The following is a 23,504-nucleotide window of genomic DNA, read 5'->3' as shown; positions in this document are numbered from 1 at the left end:
TAGACAACATATTTTGATATCAAGCATCAAATTGAAATCTTATTTTGATATCAGTTTAAACTTTTTCAAATATGACATCAAATTTTGATATCATTTTGATGTGTTTACATTTTTAGAAAAAAAATGTTTGTTTCTATTTCTTTGACAAACATCAAATTGATTACTTATTTTGTTATCAATGAAATATTTCACCATCTCAATGAGTTTTCAATTTGCTTTCACTGATAGCATAAATAGTTTTCTGTTTGATGTCATAGTGCAATTTTTCTGCTTTCGATTTTGATCTTTTAACCGTTAAAACGACCAAAATGATAACAACCTGAGCAATCATTCCCTACTACATTCTATGTTTTGAAAAAAATAGTTGTAAGTGATCTACCATAAACCATTCGACTCAGTTTGTCAAGATCGGAAAATGTTTGTGACTTATATGTATGTATGTATGTATGTATGCTATTTTTAGAGATTAGAAAAAATGTTCAAAAACACCCTGAGCAAGAAAAAAAATATACAATGTTGGTTCTGATAACGAGCTTCGGCAGCCATTCGACCCAATAAAACAACTACTCTACAACGCACTACAACTACAAAGCACGGAACCTGATTCAATCCCGGCACTACCTTACGGCATTACTTCGTGGAGAGATTTTTTATATGTACAGCACACACTCCAATCAAACTACTTAGTAGTTAGTTCTTTCAGTAGGATCACAGAACACCTACTCAACACACTACCAGTTTTTGATCATCCACACAACGTGGCAATTTATCAAAACAATATTTGGCGATTTGGTGCAAGCGATCTCTCCTGTCAAACTACACATATAATGAACACAATCAGTTCACCTCTGAATTGAAAATAAACAATAGATTACCGTTCTTGAATATTATGCTGGTACGACAAGAAGATCAACAAATAAAAACGGAGTGGTACTTAAAACTGATCGTGGTCAGCATAAAAAGTTAAATATGGCTAAACACTTTGTCAGCCGTATAAACTATCGATCAACCAACCTACATACATCAGAAAAAGCTGCTATAATTTAAAAACAATTAAATATCAACAACTAACCTAAGGATCTACACTCATAAACCGCATGAATAAACACAACAAACCAGTCATCCGATATCCCGCAGCACAAATTTCGTTCAATTACATACATGCCACAGCTAACCAGTTGATCGATAAACACCTAAAAAAGGAATACCCGAACATACAACATCTGCTCAGTGGGAAATTTATTTTTCAAAATCAAAGACACCATCCTCGACGAACATCAGTACAGCATCATTTTTAGCATACCCCGTTCCAATTGCAACGGATGCTATTTAGGAATGACAACGAACAAATTAAAAACAAGAATCACTACTATCTCAAGGCACCAGCACCACTGATCCACAAAACCGTGTGGTGTCCGGCGGGCTTAAATCTTTTTGCACTATTTCAGCCAAGAATAGAACCACTGGGACCCTGCTCTCATGACGTAAGAGGCAACTAACAACATGCTAGGGGTTCCTAGGTCAAGGTATTGCTCCACACCGAAGACTTAACCTGGACGGTTAAGATTTTGCATCATAGCCTTTATCCATTCTGTAAGCGATCTGTAGATGTCAAAATAAGCCATTTTTTTTATTAAATCAGAAACCATCTACCAACAAATCTACATTGACGAATACCTCCAAAAGTGACTTCTTGAGGGCTCATGAAGGTCTTACACTATCTTTGTACTACTTTTGCTTTCCTAAACAGTGGTAAACATTTCAACATCCCAGAACTTCACTCTGTCAGACAATGTAGGGCCATCGGACGCTATAACTTCGTAAAATTGCACTCCTGTTCCTATTTCGAAATCATTATTGCTCTCCTCTCATCCATCCTTATTCTGGGTCGCCGATGCCCTTGTCGATGTGTTGATTATATTTATTAGGCATAATAAACATATCGTTTGCAATTTGGCATTTAACCCAATTATGAAAACGTGTCTGATAGGGAGAGTGGAGATGCTAACATGTCATTGACATTTCGCAGTGAATTTCTTCACATTCAATTGGGATATCTTCTTTACTTTTTGTACGCTTTTTTTGTACTGCAAACTTTGGAAATAATTATTGAAGTGTTAGTAAGAAGCAATACTCCCGATGGCAGGCTGTTCAGAGTTCAAATTGCTCCTTTCGAAATCTCGGAAATTGATCGCGAGCGACTTCGTACATATTGCGACGAGCATATTGTCTATAGATGATATATTATATCCTTTTATGTAACGCCTCGTGGAACAATAATTATTAAAATGCCTATTGGAACAGCATTCATATTTGTACTGGAGGATGCACACTTGAAAACTATGATCTAAAATGAATAGACAAAACGCGTGAGTACTTAGCTAAGTCACAATATCTACCAAGATATATCCTGATTCATCACCCGAACTACTAACACCAACCCTATCCCGCGACACTTGTGGATGATGCAGAGAATTTCTCGGTCGTAATAGTCACAAGTGTTTAACTAATGGCGTTTTCGTTTTTTCTTGGTGCTACACTGGTGTAGTGCAAAGAAAGAGATAGACTGATTACACCCAAGTTTGAATGAGTGTAGCACCGACTACACCGGTGTAGTGCACTGTCAAAAACGAATATGCCATAACATTCCTTTCCATCCCAAAATTGTTCAGCATGGGCGTGGCCATCTACGTTATTGATCATACTGGGAGAAAGAGAAAGAAAAAAAAAAAGAGAGAGAGAGAGAGAGAGAGAGAGAGAGAGAGAGAGAGAGAGAGAGTAACACTTATGGATCACAGAATAGCACTCGATCGCAGGTTCGATTTAAAACGCAGCAGGACCCACAGAAAATAGTCATTAGCATATATTGAAGTTGGCCACTTTATGTCCACCGAAAATAGTATAACAACCGAACTGACACACAGGGACAAAGTTCCTTAGAAATTTTAGATACAAAAAAAACTTCATCCATGACCAGATTAAATGTCATAATTACTATGAAAAATTAAAACACAAACAGCAACTTGACAAAACTAGTAGCAATAGAATAGACAAACCCATAGACAATAAATTTTCAAACCGTACTAGACGATTAGAAATTCGATTCCAAAACAAAAAATACAGTCGACCGCAAAATATCGACACACTTCCCGTAACTAGGAGCACAGACTAACAGACATAACACTTGAAAACAATTCTGCGCCCACTTAAATTGTTATTTTAAATATATATTAGTTGTGGTTGCATATGTGACTATGTCACCTCTGATATAAGAGCAAATATACGAGGGATAGACCTCTAGTGACAAATTATTTCCGAGCCTGATGGATAACCCACTTGCAATGAGAGGTATAAATACCAAACCAAATTATGTTTTTGAAATGGCATTTTTCAGAAGCTATTACAGTTCTGCCATGACGTTTTGATGGTAGACATAACAACAAAACAAAATAGTATCTGTAAGTTACTCTTCTGAACACTAATCGGAAAAACAAACCGAAAATAATAGAAAATGAAATTATTTTAGATTCCTTGAAAAAGGTGGAAAAACCACCGTAACGACGAGTTGAAGCGATACATCGCTTTTACTTCTACCACCGACTGTAAAGCCCAAAAAAATTTCGTCTATTCTTGCTCTCAGTATTCTGCCATTGTAATAACAACTATCATTCCCATCTGCTCGTGTCATTCTTTATATTTTCAGTAGGCCAAGACTGCTTACTCCTTGATCTACAGAATATCAATCACCACTCATGACCCACCACATGAATGTCGCTTTATGAAGGCAAAATAACATGAAGCTCTTTTTAATCCAATGCGTTGCTATTTTATTACGAAATGGTTCGAGAAAGCCTGCATTTGCTTCATTGGGTAACATGGAAACGATCGACGATTAATAAAGTGAACTTGAACAATTCAATACAACTGAAACATGACACAATTGAAATACCTTGTTCAGGCACATCGCCAAGGCATTTCAATTTCGCCCCATGCATGGTTGTGAAACCACAATTCATTATAGACAATTTCCAGTGTCTGCCAAGCGGCAATTCCAAACCGATCCAGGAAAATGCATGTTCCAAATTAGATTTAACGTCAGCTCCGATCTCTCTTGCTATGCACCTATGTAGACCTGTGCTCGTCTTACCCCCATCAGACGGTAGTTTTCCTGTTCATTCATCGCATACAGTCTGGCGGCGATGTCTCCGGCAATGGCTCGTTGCTAGCATTTCGAGCGTTGCCTGTTTTCCCTAGTATTTTTGATTTACTATTTTTCTTTCTTAATTTGTATCCCTTTCACGTTTTTCCGATGCAATGGAATGGTCTGGGGCAGTTTTAATTTGTGTTGATGTTATCAGTGCGATTCCTATTTATATTTAACTATGTTACGAGAGTTTTCGTGCTAAAGTTAGCTTAGCGACAGAATACGGTCGTTGTTTACATAAAATTTTAACGAAGCATTTCTGCTTCGTTTTGGTTGATCAAACTGTCTGCAGCTCATTATAACAGGCAGTTTACAATTTTGTTAATGAAATATGTGTGATATGAAAGAAATTAATGGTTGGGTCTAAATTATATTTTCAATATGATTATCTGTTTCAATTAGCATTTAATCGCAATACTCAAGATGCTTGTTAACGTAGTCTTACGTTACGTGTATTGTTGAGCCAACGAAAAAAATTAAATGATTTTCTACCAGGTAAAAAGTATCCCAAATACCAATCCAATTTACCCTTAATTCTGCTACACATATTATCCTTCCTAGTAACAATTGGGGTTTTATAAAAGTTTTATAACCACTCACAAAACTTTAATTGCACTTGTAGCATGTTATAAACTTCAATTGTTACTTGGGCTTGATCTAAATCAGTGATAATTCTGTTGAATTCAACGACAATCTTATAATTAAAACTTGTCCTTAGAGTCCGTCGCGGTGCGGATGCGGGCGGTGTATGGATTGTCCGTAACGCAAAAAATAATAAAACCGTACCGTTTACAGCAACCGCATTGCATTTACTGCACCACACCGCGCGGTAAAGCGGTAAAATTGATGTATTTTTAAAAATTGTATTGTAAAACGACTGGAATTATAATTCTTGGAGTTTTTTGGACGGCTGTCTCAGCCTTGTTACAAGCAAAACAAAAATTCATTTATTGTCCGAAGTTTCGGACTTTGGTTTAGGCCTTTTTCGATGGAAATAAGGTCTATGACACTACACAGAAAAAGATATTTTGTAATTTTAAGTTTATTTTCATGCACATATTTGGAGCATGAATATAAATGTAAAATTACGTTCCACCACAAATACACACGACCTGTCGTGCTTTCTTCAACGAATTTTATTATAATTTTACACGTGGATTGAGAATTACAGTTTCTTTAAACGGAAAACCAATGCACTTCAATGTATTTTTACTCGAATACTGCTGTAAAATGAATGAATAAAATTGTATGCTGTTTGATGCTCCAATTGATTTTAACGTAATTTTCAATCAAATTTTTGATTCAATCGTTGTATGTTTACATTCGTGTTGATCTACATGTCATTTAAATTTCATTATTTTTTGGCGCGTATAACAAAAAACGATAGACCTTATTTCCCTTGAAAAAGGCCTAAACCAAAGGCCGAAACGTCGGGCAATAAACAAATTTTCGTTTTGCTCGTAACAAGACTGAGACAGCTGTTCAAAAAACTCCATGTATTGTAAAATTATTCATTTACTTTATATAACTATATATACTAAAACGAAATGCTTATTTACACGAAATGCAACTTTGACGCACTCCTCAGAATGTAAGGTTGATGGATAAAATTAGCTTTTGCAAATTTTGATAAAAAAGCTGCACATTTTAAAGGGTTATATACAAAATTGTGGCGAAAAAGTAAGCGTGTTTTTTTTAAGTGTTTTAAACAAATTTTATTTGAAAAAGCGAAAGGCAGTTCGTTGGTAGCACTATCCAAGATAGCAAAATCAAATTGGATTTTAAAGAATCTTGAATATCGTTGTTAGAGTTATGGCCCATCCCACAAAGCGTACTTTTTTAGAGGTTTGCGGTGAACGTTCTCCAAGCCGATCCGCTCAACTGAAATCCAAAAACTAAAAAGATTATTGAAGAAAAATATATCGTGGTGTACTTGATAGGATCGGTTTTCCAATATCGTGATGAATGAAAAAAAATTAAGGTCACGTTAATAAAAAAAAGTAAGAAAAAGGCTTTCCGATAGAAAAAAATTCTTGCAAAAAACATGTTAGACAAAAGATTAAGTTTTTTTTGTGTTCATAATTATAAAGAATCGAAAAATTTTTGGTGAAAAAGGAACCGTTCAAGTACACGAAAATGTCATTCCAACAAAAATAAAAAAAAAATGAAAACGGATGAATAGTTTTGGAGATATCACGTTCACCATAATGGAACTTTTCAAAAAATTTCATTCCGAGATAATTGCGTTTAAAGTTTTGTGTGTAATTTCATTCATGGAAGAACCAGCGCGCTACAAACAGTTATAATTTAAAATCTAGGGCTCCGATCTGGATTAAATTTCGCACAGATATTTTCAAAAGCATGTACTTTCAGAATATTCAATGATTTTTTTCAGATTTTTGAGTTCCAACTATATAAACCCCTCAAGTAATTCCTCTAATTATTAGCAGATCCTTAAACTCCTACGAAGTGTAACTGTATTTCATCGTTATACAGTGTGATTCATCATGAGGTTTTTTTTAAATTGACAAAAATGGAAAGAAAGAAATTAAAACACGAATTCTTTATTAGCACTCGAAAGAACATTCTTTGCCATTTATTATTATTATTATTAAAGAATTCCTTTTAAATATTGACTATAGCGGTGCTTGAACCCTATAACATAACCCCTTAATAGTAGAAAGCTTGTTATGGAAGGTAATTTTAGTTATTGTTTTACGTTATTTGGAAAGTATTCACGGTACTCAAAACATCAGCATTTGTGTCGTTTTACCGCGATCTCCTGAATAATTTCACTGAGTGTACCATCTTCCCTAAATAGGTCTCTGAGCAAAGTGAATTTATCAAAAATAAACAAAACAAGCTAAATAAATTAACCTCAAGAACATCATTATATGAAACAGCTTAATTAAACAAAACCTTACATTTATTTAAAAAAAAACAAAAATTCTTTCGCACAATACATTGACTGATTGCGGTATCTTTGCGGCCGGGATAAACGTTGGTCGACATACAGCTTCGATGGATTTTTGGGACAGCGATGGCGAACAGGAACAAGAGCAGCTGACGATGTTTTTTAGACAGAGTAGAGATTTTTCACAGGACTGGGCCAGGATAGCTACACACTATTACCCCACTCGATTTATCCGGTCAGAAATTAACGATCGTGTAGTGAATCTGGCGGATCGTGCTTCGGATCTTCCAGATCCCACCTGAACACACAATCAGACGGATGAAGCGCACATTCCCGGTATTGCGATGGGACGACGCTCCCGCGGGTTCACTCCTCGGAGTCAGTTTTACTAACTGCTCTCGTTTTACACGCGGGAAATCCTTTTATCCCCTCTTTGCTCCGGAAACCATCCCCACTCCCGATCGATGACACATTGCAGCATATAGCGTGAAAGCAATATGTACAAACATGTATTGGTTGAAGCCCCGATAAAAAGTTTTTTTGTGTTTTAGATCGGTTTGGTTGCATGCATAACTTTTACACTATATAAATCTAATTTTCATCGAGTAAACAAATAAACAAAAATGTAAATAAACTATCTGACACATACTATAAACAATGGAGTAAATAAATAACGTAAATAAATGAACAACAAGCAAATAAATAAATAAATAAATAGATTGGTCAATAAATAAATAAATAACAAGCTAATGAATAAATTATACTTACGGGTATGTAAACACGGAAGCTATAACATTTATTTCACATTTAGACATTTCCCGATCAGAATGACATAACATGATTATAACAAAACGCAATTTACGTAACAATTTGTATTGTAAAATAGGTTTCGTTATTAGTGAAAATAACAGAAAATTACAACAAGTATCAACGGGAGCTATAATTTTGATAATTTTCTATTATGATGTTTTGATCGGGCTACTGGCAATATTTACAAATATTACAAAATTTTAAGATGGTCCATATTAAGCTGCCCAGTGACCACGAATTTATTGTGAAACATAGGTCACACGCTGTACACTTTTTGATATAGACATTTTAGAGTCAGATAAATAGTTTTTCTACAATCACCAAAGCCATTAATCTCGATACTTAGTGTGCTTTCTGTTTCTGCAAAGTTTATTTATATTTCTATGGGATCGCATGTACATGATTTGTTACTTCGCGCAGGATCTTCTATCTTACTCGAGATCCACTTCGTCCACTTTCTATCGGGTTTGCGTTTTCGTCACTATTAATGTTGTATAAATTTTTGCGATTAAATGGTTTGGATTGTTTGTGGAACCTACGGGTCACGATCGTGTATGGAGATTTTTTACTTGATCGTTGGTAGTACTGACTATTGATTAGAAAGTAGCAGGCGAATCACAATGGTTGGAATCACTGTTCGTTGGTTCTGTTGTTACGGCATTCGTTGGTTCATGAGCAATAACTACGGTTGTTTGTGGTTTAGTTGAAGTTGATGCGGGTTGTGTGTGTGGGGATTATTTGCCTGTTGTTTCGTTAAAGGGTTTTATACATGGGTTTCCGTAGTGTATTTTGTTGTTATAGAACTGACACGTTGGAGTCTGTCCTTTGTATGTGCACAGCGTGATTTGAGTATTGGTGATGCCTTCTATTTCGTATTGGAAGTTTATATAAGAAGAAATAAGTGCCGTCACTCTCCTTCTCAGGACACGAGACCCGATCAAAATGAAACAACAAGATTGTAACAGAAAGCAAATTTCGTAACATATTGTGTTGAAAATTAGGTCTCGTTAGTAATTAAGATAACAGAAAATTATAACAAGTAACACCACGAGATATAGTTTTGAAATCTTTTTGTTATGTGTTTCTAATCGGGAAGCCGCTGGAAATACCAGGGAAAAAATTACTTCAGGTTTCAATATTAATGGATTCCACCACTCCGTATTCCCACGTGATAATTGTAATGAACTTATTGCTAGTACGCGTGGATAGATCGTGCAGACTAGCCTCAATCCTATCATCGTCCATCTTGATTCTAACATTGTCATGCTCAACGATATGTTACATGTTGATATCCAAGGAAAATTTTCCGCCATGGAAAAGATTTTGAACGTTATCAATACATTACGTATAGTGGAGGACACAGACTTAGCATACTCATATCCCTAACACTTAGAAAACGGAAAACGTTTAAAAATCAAATAGATAATTAATTAATTGTTTCAAGACATGTACTGTATTGTTAGAACAGTACACTGTGTACTGTTAGTAATAATATAAAAATTATTAATATTACACGAAATTTGGAGTTATAATAATGAAGTTAAATGAGACTTGGACACAAAATTAGCATGAATTTTAAAATTGCTGTTAATTTATATCTAGGTGATGAATAATAGTGCATAGCTGTTTAGTATTTAGCTAGGAAACCCTTTTGCTTATTTGCAGTCTCTAGACAACGATATCTTTTAGCAAGAAAAATTTGAAGAAAATTTGGATTTATTTAAAGGTATGAAGCGATGGTTTTCTTACATCAAAGCAGTAGTCAGGGATGTAATGCACCCCAGAGCAAATAAAAAGAAAAAAAACCGCTCTATGCACTTTTCATGCGTACCACCGCTCTTCTCTTTCACAATAAACCTCCTCACTGCGATGTGTGTTGCTCCCATACGTGCATTCTACTTCATGGCAGAACGCCTCAAAGAGTATAAATAGAGAGGCTCATCAGTGTGAATCTTGATCCCACGCGCACAGAAGCAGAGAAGGCAACCAAAAAACATTTTAAAAACGTTCTTCCGATCAAACTTTATCCAAATTGTAGTTTTATTCGCCTTCCTACCTGCTTGCCAATGAGGGGAGCCACAAAAAAGTGGCTCTTCAAGGTGACTCTTTGAACGAAATTGTGCAGCTCTTGGTGCACAGATCACTCTCTTTTTCGTTTTCAAGTTTCTCTTTGTGCGGTCGTTCTGCACATCGCAGTGTTTTTGTGCTGCTCCATTTTTCATCGGTGTATTTCGCTCTTTGCGGCACATTGTGTGAGCAAATAACAAACCTGGCAGTAGTATTTTAATAGCACGGTTTACAGTAAAAAAAAAAGTAAATCCATAACGATCAGTTAAATAATATTTTTTCTTCATTCGGTACCGTTTTCCCCAAAAAAAAAATGATGTTTTGAGCTCCAAAAACTGTATTAAATAAATTCTTCTCTAGAAAAGAAAAAAATTGCATGAAAAAGTATACGTTAATCTACGAGAAAAATTAATGACGAACAGAAAATCGGTTGAGTAGTTTTTTTTTAGCAATTGTGATCACAGAAATGCCATTTTTGGAAAAACGACATTTCGATGATCGAGTTTAAAATTTCAAGTTACCACTGTTCTTGGTGGACAAAGCACGCTTCAAGGCGTTGTAACTTTCAATCTATTGCTGGGACCTCTGTGAAAATTTGGGAAAATACTCTCAAGAAGTTGTTCTTTCAGATAAAATAAAATTATTCTTCAATTTCTTGAAAAATAAAAATGTATGTGATCCCTTAACTAAGCTGACCAACTCTAACGAAAAAAAAATCCGTACACTGTGCGAACTGGTTACCTGAGCGTGGTGAACGATTACGCTTCGTTGCGGCATAGTGTACGGATTTTTTCATCAGAGTTCGTACACTTAACCATCTGATTAGAAAATCACCATTTAAGGACGATTCAGATGATACATCAGCTTCCGTCAACGTCAACGGAACGTCACCGTTCCGCCAGGATAAGTTAAACACTTTTCTCTTGTGCCCATTCACACGTGCCGTACGTCAAAACGTTCCGTGCTGTTGATGCTGTATGTGAATGCTTCCATTTAACTGCATGTAACTAATCTTGACGTTCCGTACCGGTGACGGAAGCCTGATGTATCGTGTGAATCGTTCTTTAACGAGCCGAGATGCATGCCTAGATTCGCTACATAGGTAAATGTTCGTCGGTTAATGACTCCATATTATCCTACAATATGTGCTTGTACTGTTACTGATCCAATCTGTAAATGGGCCCCACACCACGCCATCAAAAATCAGCTCACACCAAAATACAGTCGCCAGCATGTATTGATAGACTAAGGATTATGCCTATTTGCTGGAAATTGTGCGTAACATTTTCTATACGACTTAAATAGATTAAATTTCGACCCATTGCCTCAAAATATTTCTCAAAAAACGGTGAAGATTGTCTTACATCCTAACAAAGTTTACTCTAGTTTCAAATCCTTTTTCGAAACAAGTTGTTTATGTTGGACAATATGGGTAATCAAACGCTCTTCAAATGACATATTCATATTATTTGAGTGCTCACTAATATGCCATGATCTTATCCAACGTTGTTTTTGATTTCAGTTGACGAAAGTGATGGATATTTTTGGTTCCATGAGGATAAGGCAAGCTTATTTATCGCGGAAGAGAATTGCGTTTCAGTTGTAATCTACTATTTGAATTGCTTAATTGCAGTATACAACAGTTTCTGATTTTCATTGTTTTCTCGTGGAAAATTATTTTCTGAGCTCGTCGAAGTATGATGCACTTTTATCCACCTATAAAAGTTTTTATTCCGATAGCTTTCATGAATATAGTAGTATAAAGCTTACTTTATATGAATACACAATGCTTGTTTTGTATGTTTATTCGGGAAATAGACACAAATAACTTCGAGTGTTTTAATTATGTGACCAAATTTTTTCAGCAGAAAGCACGTGCTTTTTCAGAACGGCGTCTATCAGCAGTATATAGCAGTATTCACTACATACTATAACTACAACAGCGACAGGTAGATTGCACGCTTACAAGTGTTTTCAACTGTGAAGTAACTGCAACACACTCCATATGCACTGAAATGGTAATACATGTAAATGTACTAATTCTGTGTCCATCACTGTATCACTATATAAACTTCACTCATCATGAAATAAACGATCGATACCGCGAGTGGTGTTTTTCGAAAACGTTGCTTACTTACAGCACTGCCGCGGTAAATGTAGACTGTAGGTAGGAACGATTTGTTGGTTTGCTACACTAATAAATAGCAGAGCGATTTTAGCTTCTGATCTGTTCAATATGTGAAAGCGCAGTTACTTTTATTTTGTGACCATTGTCTCAAGAACAAAGAAAACCGTTACTTTTATTTTTTCCGTTGGTTTTTATCGAGATGAGTGAGTCCTAGCAACAATATGTGATGCTTCGGCCAAACACGATGACCACTGACTTCCTGTTTTTTCGCATATGACCGAGCATTCGTGATGTGGAACATTTGGTGAAGCTGAAAATCGAGCATAGTATTATGGAAGACGGTTTTAGCTAGCTGTTCAAGAATCGAGGAGAAAAACTCAAAAGCGGAAATGAAATCCAACTCACAGATTTCAATGCCATTCCCTGAGCCCCAAACGGTTGCCAAATTTGTGGCTGCTGTTCAGGCAGTTGTGGCAAATGCAAAAGCTACGTCAAATACCTCAAAATCAACAACCAGTACCATCAGTAAGGACACTACTACCAAGGACACTAGCTACTATATGACCTATTATTATTTTATTGTGCGATTGTTTTCGATTTCATGGATTGTACAATATAATATTTATAAAGGTAAGCCAAATTCGAGTAAACCCTATCTGGAAAATGCTTTTCTTGTGTTAAGGATGCAAAATAGGCAAAAATAAAAATAAAACAATTTTATTTAAATTTTTCACTGGGATACCCCCTTAAGGGAAATTTATACCATATAATCAGAAAATGGTCTAGAGTCACCTTTAGGGACAATAGGAGAATATTTTAACAGCTTTGGTTAATTTTAAAGAAAGAAGACATTTTGTCCCGATTTTGCCACTATCCCCATTTTATAAGCCGGAAATAAACAAATGGACTGTTAAAAACGGGCCTTCGATGTATTCATAAATATTAAAATGATTTTGCATGAAGAGTATATATTTAACGATATAAGAAAAGGCTTATGATACTGCTAGATGAGATAAATGCGTTTTTAACTTTCTGACCACTGTGCTTCCGGTATCATCAAATCAAACTGATTTAATCTGGTTCCACGAGTAAAACACAGGATATGTTTTAATCATATTACCAACTGTTTCGGGCGATTTTGAATTAAACGAGTTCAGATCCCGGAGGGTTCACTTGCTTTGCAATTCATGGAGCAACCAGCTAGACCGACATAACCAGCACTAGTGGTGCGGTGTAATTTATATGTGAACTAAACGACCGCAAACCATTCACACTGCGTTCTTTTGTTATTCGAGTTTTCAGCTGGTGCAATTTCACCTACGCAATTCTGTAAGCTATCATTGGCCGACCAAACACTCCCAGCCGTTGCTGCAGCGACATTTGAAAACTGAACCTTCACCGACCATCATCATCTCAATTCGATGGATGGGATGCTAGCTTGCAGTCCAGGATAACAAAGCCCGGCTGAGTGGTTGACGGTAAGGGATGGTCAAACCGGACATATATTTTGAATGAATGTGCTTTTTGTTGCGTTCCTCTTTTTGAAACCAGGTGTGTGATAATTATAAGGGAGATCGCGGACAAACAGAATGCGCAAAACTAATTATTACGATTTATTTATTCAATGTTTAAAAATAACAATCGCAATACTGGCATATACAAGCTATCCTAGCGTTGGTGCCAAAGCTTTCAAATTATATATATTAAGGCGGCCAACTTATATGGTGGGTCAAAACATAGAAAAAAACGGCACCTATACGGATCACAAGGCTTATAATACCTATACGAATTGTGTTATCCAGACAAGGCATAGCAATTGAGCCGATAGGTTCTTTGTGTAATGTATAAATTGATGTCCTATTGTGTTTTATAAACCTACTTTAATTTTAATGGGGTCTAGGATTCGCTCCAAGCAAGCGATGTGACCTGTAAAGCAAGGTTTATTAGGTAGTAATTTGGTTGGTTTTCGAGTAATGATCTTATTTAGTTTTTGGTTCTTTTTAAACTCTGGGTAGCCGGCTACCGAGAGTATCCTATGTTTTCTAAACAAAAGCAATTCGAAATCCACACAGCCGACTGTGGGAGTATTGTCTAGAAAAGCTAATATTATCTGCATAATGGGCTGGATCACTATTTATTGCGACAGTATTTAGACAAATTTCGCTATTTCTTCTCTACGATATATTTATTGGTTTGAAAATTAACGAGTGATAATACGACAATATATACATATACAGACAAAGAGTTATGATAGCTCGAGATGGCATAAATCAAGAAAATTATTTCCCATTTTCCAAATCGGATTGTTTGTGAAATACACGTATACGAACGATAATATCGAATATTGAAGGGAAATACAAAGGTTCGTTAACCTGATGCACGAGCTTTATTTTTAAATGGATGCCACGATGTCCAAAAGCTAAGCAACCGATTGAGCCCATTGTTTATGATTGATTCCGTACATTATGAATGTGTAAGGTACATTCGGTAAAAAAGGAACATTAAAAAATGTGCCACAGTTCAACAATATTTCCTTAAAGTTTCATGGCACCAGACTGAAAATTGAGTGAGTGATAGTGAACATCTCCAGAGGCGTCTCGATATAGACTTGTTTTGTGATGTACATCATAACTCAAAATCTACTGGGCCAATCGTTTTGAAATTTTGCAGTTCTTTTTCGCATTATTCCTCAGGTAGCTTTAATTTTTTCTCGATTTTTAAATTTTTGTAGCACTTTAAAGTAAAAATTCGATTTTTGCTAGAAAATCAATTAATATGTTACTGTAAAATAATAACAATAACAATTTTGCAAAACGTCCCCGTAATTACCTGTGCAAAGATATTAAGAAGAACTGTGCGTAATTTTAATACGACTGCTCCACGATATTTTGCGTTATGGTGTACACCAATTTTTTTTCGAGATTCCTTTTGAAGATTCACTGCTACTCACCCAATTTTCAATACTTTGCAATGAAAAATAAGGAAAACTGTTTAAAAGTTGAATTATGTATGGAAATTGAATGTCTGTATCACCTCCGTATCTCTGTATCACAAAATCTTTTTTTAACGATAATACTTCAACCAGCTCGCCCCCAGAACTAGACTAATTGTGATACAGTCATATTTTTTTATTTATGTTGCAAAAATCAAAACAGTTGTTCTAAAAAAGTATAAATATACACTGGTTCCACAACGGACGTCAGCCAAATTTAGCTCGGCACAGATGCCGTACAAGGCATCATGACTTTATTGAACTGTAAATTTTAAGGTTAATGAAAGCATCGAATGTAGTTATAGTTGTTCACTGAAAAAGTGAAAAATCAGTTACAACTCGAGACGACCGCCTTAATGCACCAAATTTCCCCTTATATTTTGAGCATTCCATTTTCTAGTGAGAGGACTTCTGCCGTTTGCAATGGAGAGTACAGCTGCGACAAACGCACAATGAATTATGGATTATCAACAACCGAGCAGTGGAAGCCACAGTCCACCGATACACCCGTCGAATGGGCCCACTTTTGCTTGGACACCCACAAAACGGTTAATATGCCCTGCTAGTTATGAATAGGAAACCGACCTGTACGGAGCAGCTTTCCACATTGTGTGATTTATTACACATCGATTAAATTAGAGCATCTTGGTACAACTTGTGACATGATTTACGGCTTGTTTGATTGGAAATATTTTGCGGTTAAACGGCGGTGAAATGTTCTCAGGTAAATCCGGTTGTTCAGTGTACGATAAACAGCCTAGATTAATAATCAGTCATGCAGTTGGCAATTATCCTATTATATCGTATTAATTCAAATTATTTCCGCCAATATCATTTAGAACAAGTGTGTACGTACTAAAATTTTAAAAGCAATTATCTCACCTGTAACTTCCGACGATACTGCTGACGGCGCCGCATAAAGGCAAAACAACAATGCTAATAGTACCGATCTCAATGTGCTGTTGTTCATTATTTTATCGCTGCTTTTGCTCCTTGGGCCGGTTCCCGTTACAACGCTTATCCTTGTCTCCGCCTTCACCATATCCCACTTAGCATGTATACTTTGTATATGTATATAAAATCAAGCGGTTTGATAACTATGCTTTCAGTAACACTCACTGCATTCTCTCATAAGCGTTTGCTTGTATGTATGTCTGTATGTAGGCTATAATGCTGTGTAAAGAATAAAATTAAATAGTTTTATCCTTCTCATTTCCACGTGCACAACTTTTCGTTCGCTTCACACTTTTACTTTCAATCCCAGGAGCTTTTCCACCGCTGACGAAGGATGGGAGAGGGACCACTTTCCACCAGTTTAATGCTTGTTAAGTCATATTTCCGCGGTTATTCCTACTTTGCTTAGATTACAAATATGTCGTTTCAGTTATATCGCAGAACCACAAGGAGAGTATTTCACACTGTGGTTTCTTTATTACTGTATCTTTGAGGCAGATATCCAAATACCCTTTATTAGAGTAGCAAAAAGAAGTAATTAAGTGAGGTATGATTTACCAACATGGGATTTGGAGCCATACAAAGAATAAATATGATATAGTGGTAAAATTATGAAATGGCCATATCATGCGAAGTAGTCCAGGCACGTGTAATCAATATTCACGGATTGTAATCTTTTTATACTATATGTATATAAACAACATCATTTTAAAAATCTATAACTTTTATTTATTTTGTTTGCCTTGTAATTTTTGTTTTAGGCAATATCAACTCACAAAAATAAATGAGAGTGGTAACCTAGACTATCAACCATAGAACGTTGCACTGGGCTACAAATATACCCCACGCCATCTTTGGAGCCGTGTGAAGACGAGAAATCGGCATTTACCGACCTGGGACCCTAAACATAATTCAATTTAGAGTTCCTAGTAAGAGTAGAAAAAGGTGGTATAGCCAGTTTGCTTATTGGCGATTTGCGGCAAAACCAAAATTAGTCATGCGACACCTATGATTCAGCTCATGAACTGGCAAAGTGATACAATTTGCTTTTTTTCACCCGTAAGTGAGTCGTAGCTTACAACAAAATCTTCATTATCTTCTCGGAAAAAGCTAACCACTGCCAAAATATGAATGAAACGAGTAAGAAATTTAGTTTTATTTGCAATTATTCTGAAAGTACAGCCATTTGCAACTATTTGACTCATACATTTCTTCGAAATGTAATCGGGGTATTATTGTGGTTATAAAAAAATCGTTCCATAAATAAAGTTCCAACTCGAAACCGAGACCCAATCAGCACCAATGTCAAACTCCTTTATATTTTGAACTACGTAGGAGATTCAGTAAAGACTATCGGAGAGAAGGATCGGCTGTGCATGGTACAAAGCTGACACTTTCCTATTAGCCGGACATATTCTTTCCTCGCGTGATCTGGAGAGTTTCATGAATTTACACCATCTCATGAAGGTTTAGCTTAACTTAGGACGAACGGGAAATGCTGTTGCGGCGGCTACGGTGCTCAACAAATTACATTTCGAAACAGCGCGCATATAGTTCTGCGAATAATATTAGAAACCACTATGTTTTACACTCTTTTCGCAAGATGTTTACTCATCATCTGATAAAATGATGATTTTCCTCCATTTTCATAAACAATTATCAACAAATTGATCGGTAATTTGGTGTTTAAAAGTCATTTTTTACCAATGTTTACAGAAAATATATGCACTATGACAGAACAGAATAAAATCAGCAACACTTTCCTTCCAGCGCTATCTGCGAGCGGTTTCAACGTAGAATCGCCAATAGCCTTCGTAGAAGCAGGAGTCAAAGTTGGCATGGGGTACATCCCCACTGCGGGGAGATTTGACCAAGGCTTGGGGAGACTTTACCAAGAGAATATTGAAAAATCAGGACAAAAAATAATGACATAAAACATAGTGTAACCATTTTTTCCATATTGTCGAGATCCTTAGAAATTCTGTAAAAAATATAACAGGGTTGGGTTTCATAAATTTCGATTTTTTAATGCATTTCCTTTTTAAGATTATCTGTACTGCTTACATTGCATGTTCAAACGTTACTAAATTAGCCATATTACTGATAACTTTGTTTACTGGTACTAAAAGATATACTGATGTTTTAGGTGGGATTTTTGTGTGACGTTATTAACATTAACAGTAGGTACCAGTAAATAGTAACTATCAAATATTTTATATCTTTCTTCAGTTTATTGCCACTTGGTCAAGACTTCCCATAAAATCTTGGTCAAGTCTCCCCAACAGTAGTTCTTACGTTCAATGTCGTGCAAATTTTAATAATAACTATTCCAATGTTCCGATTAATGTGAAATCATTTCACTACTTCTTATTGAATAAGTAATCCTTAATCGAGTAGATACTTCCATACAAAGTTTGACAAAAAGTTACATCATTTAACTCAAATTTATAAATTACGGAATATTTTCTATAAGGAAAAAATATTTTATTCAAAACTGTCAAAATTACCTTAGGGGTTGAAACAAGTATAAAAATATACTTGAATTTTTTTTTAAGAACCTAATAGAACACGTCATATCTAATAATAGAATTCTGCGCTTGGTCAAGTCTCCCCATGTTCTCTTATACTACTAATTAGCTATTTTTTACTTAATGATTTTTTCACAGTTATTTCTGAACTTTCCGAAACTTTGGTTCTCGAATTTGTACAATTCGTTTTATTAATTAACTTCATTTTAATCATTTTTTGTTAAATTTCGTTCTACATACTTTTTTTTCAGTTTATTCATTTCATGGATTATATTCGTTTTGTTTATTTTGTTCATGTATTCCACTATTGTCACTAGTCGTTAATAATAAAGGATATGGGGATGGAGCCCGGAGTGAAGGCTGCCGACACCGTGTTCAATCAACACAAGTGACCGTATGACACGACTGCTGAGGCATACACAATAGTTGATCAAATACTTTTTGTCAGTTCCGACAGCATGCAGATTCGGGTAACTCGCATTTGAAAAATGCCAAAACATCCTTACTTCTGCGGTAGAAGATAAAGGATTATGTCGCCAGGAAACACTAAGCTTGCTCACATGAACGTATTCAACGCTTTTCTAAAACTTTCTACCTTCACCCTCTCGCTCTCCTCTGAGTACTACGGCTCTTAATATTAAAAATATTTCATATCTTCCAGTCACTTGCTAACTGAATGCCGCTGCAATTTAAAAAGAAAAAAAATACTCACTCTTAGTCGATAATTAAAAAGATAAATGAAATAATATAAATAAAATGCAAAAAATAAACGAATTGAATGAAGTGAATGAAATGAATACAATATAGAAAATGAGTAATATAAAATACAATAAATAAAAAGAAAATATTCATGCATTTAACAAATAGATTAGACTGAAGAAAATGAAGGAAATTGAAAATATGGTATACAAATAGGAAAATAAATAATTATTGCTACATGAGAAATAATTAAAAAAAATTAAATTAATTCAATGAATAAACGGAAAACACTGAAGAAAATAAAAGGAAAGATAAATAAGAATATAATTCATTGATTTAAAAAAATAAATAAAATTTCATTAACACTCCGGAAGTTGCGCAAACGAGAAATAACTGACGCTTAAAACAATTTTACTAGATTTTCCAAACGGCGTGAACTCAGTGCACTAGCGCTATTTATCGTGTAACCCAAGGAGTTTCCTACAGCATTGATTACATGTCACTTCCGAAAAAAATACCTGGATTACTTCATGGTTATATAGATTACTTCTTCGAAAAACCGATTACTAATTAATTACTCGATTACTGTAAAATTCCTCGATTACTCTGGATTATTTGGAAACTAAGCAAGTTCTTGTTGGAATTACTTTAGATTATTCAATTATTTTAAGCGGAAACTTAGCAAATTAATCGCTATTTTATGAGATACACCTTTAATACATTCTAGCTCTGCTGGATTATTTTCACTACAAAAATTTCAAACCTTATGAACCGACAAAAAATTCAAAACGACTATTCGGATAAATAGTAAGATGTCGTTTGCTTGTTTTTTATCATTTCACACGATCTTTTACAATTTTTTTAAAATTAAAAAAAGGCAAGCGGCATGCTTCTTTCTCAGGGTTCATCACTTAGCCGCCTATTGTACAATTTGCTTGTAAACGACATCTATGAATATCTTGTAAATATTAACACGCCAACGCAACTTGTAGATGATGGAGTGATCTCCGTAATAGGATCCAAAGCCATCGATCTTCAAGGTACTTTGGATAGTTTGTCTGCTTCTACTTTCAACCGGGGTTTGAGGTTTCTATGCACAAAATAAAGCTAGCCGTATTTTTAAGGAAGCGTGATTTAGCACAAACAGTAGAGACTTAGGAAGGTGGCAACATTCTATAATCCCGCAAGTGTCCACGAAAGCCTGTTTTAAGGTGATAGATATGGGTTGTAATTTAATTCGAGTGATGCCTATACCAAATCATACGTTGGATGCGCATTCCCGGCATACTGGGCTTATAGAGAATGATCTTTGAACTTGTGGCAAAGGATTATCACAACATCGAACATGTTATCTGGTCATGAGACGAGTACTGTGGCGCCAGATCTCAGATAAATTATTTCTTTTGGGTTCTGGTTGTGCTGGTGATAAATATCCAAACATAAGCTATTTCTTCTCTTTTCTCTATCATTCTCTGATCTCTACTACAAGACTAGCATAAAATCTATCGCTGCACTCTTGAAAATCGAATGCAAATAACGGACTGGAAGTCGGATCTTTAAAAAAAACCAGCCGCGTGCCATAATGGTACAAATTTGTATTCGTCTTGTTTCTGTCATCGTTTTCCGCCATCTCTTTGCGGTCCCTAATGTGCTCTCTACTGCCAAATCCCTCGAATGTCGCTCTTGTAAAGGACCCCGTTGTTAATGTATTTCCAAAGAATCGATCCCCCATGTGAATGTCTTTCCAAAGAATACTTTGCGCGCCTACCAAGTGCCGAAAAGTGTTTCTCCTAGTTTTAATTGTTAATTCAAAGAATCATTCTTGTTAAAATACTAAGATGTATTCAAATGTTTTTGATTGTCTCCCTGATTCTTAATTAAATTCAGTCAATATCTTAGGCCCTAAGAAATTCTATTAATAACTTTTGTATATTACCAATATTCCTAGTTTTAAAATGACCATTGTATTAACATAAAAAAATCTAAAAATATTTGGAGCTGAAATGCCCTAGATTTTAAACTATTGAATTGTTAAACAATAAAATTGTTGGCACCATCCAGTTAGCGTAAACGTGCTAGTTAACCGTTTTGTGTCCGACGCGGTACTCGGGTACCTTTTAAGGTTTCAATTAATGAAACTCCCATGTTTTATCCATAGCTGGATATTGAAATTTTGTGACATCTTAGAACTTCACTAAGTCAAGCTTTTGTGTTAATAATATTGTTGAAATAGTAAGAGGGGGAGTGAGGAGGGGCTCCTGAATTTTTTTACTACGTCACAGGCCAACGTGGGTACCCGGGTACCCACAAAACTGAAATACCAATAACTAAGGCAATTTCCAACCGATTTTGATACTTTTTGGTGCAAAATATGTTAAAAAATAGGCACAATCCTGTTTTGATCGTATTACTATGTGATCCAATTTATCATTAAACCCTTTCTGCCGACGATATTTATAAACTATAACATTTCTACTCTTGGAAGTCGCTGGCAAATGATATAGTCAACGGGCGTAGTCTGCTAAACAGAACACGAGAGAGTACCATGTAGGCAGCATTGAGAATCGTATTACTCAGTAGTCATTACAATCATTTTGATATACTTCGAATTACAGGTTCCGACTGATATTGAAGTAGGCGAAAGTAGACTAAGACGGACACTGTAAGATGGACACCTTCCGTTTCTCACAAACTGAAAAAAATAGTAAAAATATACTGATACTATATCATTTTTAGAGGATATTAAATGATTCTGAGGGGTGGGTGTAGCGTAGTTGGTAAATCGATTGCCTTGTACGCAGCGCACCTAGGTTAGAGTCCCGACCCCGCACATAGGGTTAGAAATTTTTAATAAGAGATTTTTCTAACCCAAAGAGGCGAATGACCTTAGGGTTAAAACCTCTATAATCGAAATAAAAAAAAATGATTCTGAAAGATAATGCTATTATCTAATACGCGAATTATCAAATATTTAAGCAAATCAATACTTTTCATCAAGGGCACGCTAATGGGTATAATTTTTGACACTAGAATATAATAATTGATCTCGGGAAATAGTTTGACATGATGTACTGGTTATTTAGCATATGACTTGTGAAAAACAGAAATTATCAAGGAACTTTTTTTAAAATTTGTTATCATTTTGAGTATAACGGAAACAATAGGGTAAGGAAAGAGGGGCATTTTTCTTGAGTGAAACACAGCAACATGCCGATAAATTGTACACCCTTAGGCCATTTTTTAATATCCAAACGTTGTGATATACCGACAGAAAACAAAGCTGCGAAGTTTTTCACTCTTCCCTTGTCCTATATTCATCTTTACCAACACCACATGTCCATCTTACCGATGCAAGGTGCCCAACTTACCCAACTTACCCATAGCACTTGAAATGACGATTTTGTGCTTCATTTTCACAACCATTTTAAACATCTTTTAGTTTGAAATTTTATTAGTATCAGTTACTGTGTTGATGAGATATGATCACAAATCACGGTTGGTGTACAATTTGCGAGCACTGTATCACTCGATGAGTCGCATTTACTATTTAACCATAAGATGTCCGTCTTAGGCACAGTTCCCCTAAGCCGCAAGTAAAATGTAATGTGAAATTCATATGTGGAGTAACCAAAAAATATTTAAAAAATGAGAGCAAAAATGTGAAAATCAACATATAATGAGTCATGTAGTAATGAATTACTTTACGATTACTTGATGATTAACTGATTACATTGTATTTATGGTTGATTACGCGAAATATTTTAATAATACAGACAATTACCCTGCTTATTATTGTAATCGTAAAGTAATCGACTGATTACCGAATTGTTTCGAAAAATCGAAATAATTCTTGATTAAGTGTCACTATTTTGGCTCATTGGAAACCCCTTGGTGTAACCTAAATCTTATATGCAGATTTGCTTGGCTCCAGTTCCCACCAAACAAAACCATGTACGTGTTTCAGCTCTTCCGATTCATCAATGAAGAGTATTAAACTACACTAAATTTGAGAGGCCTTAACGTTTTTCGAAATATCGATGGGTTACAATGTGAATCGATTCACATGAACCTACAAATGAAATGAAATTTAGTTTCATGGGCTTTATCGAACTTTGGAAGATAAAATGTATTCAGAGTTGAAACCAAGTAGTTCTGAATAAAATATGTACACTTAAACTTGTTTGTAGTAGGTATGTATTCTAGATCTC

The 23,504-nt window shown here is 35.4% G+C and overlaps 1 protein-coding gene across 12 annotated transcripts in view; it reads right to left on the bottom strand.

Annotated features, from left to right (window-relative positions):
- Positions 1–23,504, bottom strand: part of LOC131682681 (neurotrimin-like) — a 174,525-nt gene that overhangs the window by 126,198 nt on the left and 24,823 nt on the right. For 10 of the 12 annotated variants that reach the window (XM_058964358.1, XM_058964365.1, XM_058964364.1 and 7 more), the window contains exon 2: positions 15,998–16,288. In XM_058964358.1, the coding sequence (XP_058820341.1) occupies positions 15,998–16,157 (160 nt within the window). In that variant the 5' untranslated portion in view covers positions 16,158–16,288. The other 2 variants (XM_058964359.1, XM_058964357.1) reach the window with 2 other exon arrangements.

The sequence above is a fragment of the Topomyia yanbarensis genome, chromosome 2, assembly GCF_030247195.1.
Source record: "Topomyia yanbarensis strain Yona2022 chromosome 2, ASM3024719v1, whole genome shotgun sequence".
Lineage (NCBI taxonomy): Eukaryota > Metazoa > Arthropoda > Insecta > Diptera > Culicidae > Topomyia > Topomyia yanbarensis.
This window is presented reverse-complemented; position numbering and strand designations above follow the sequence as displayed.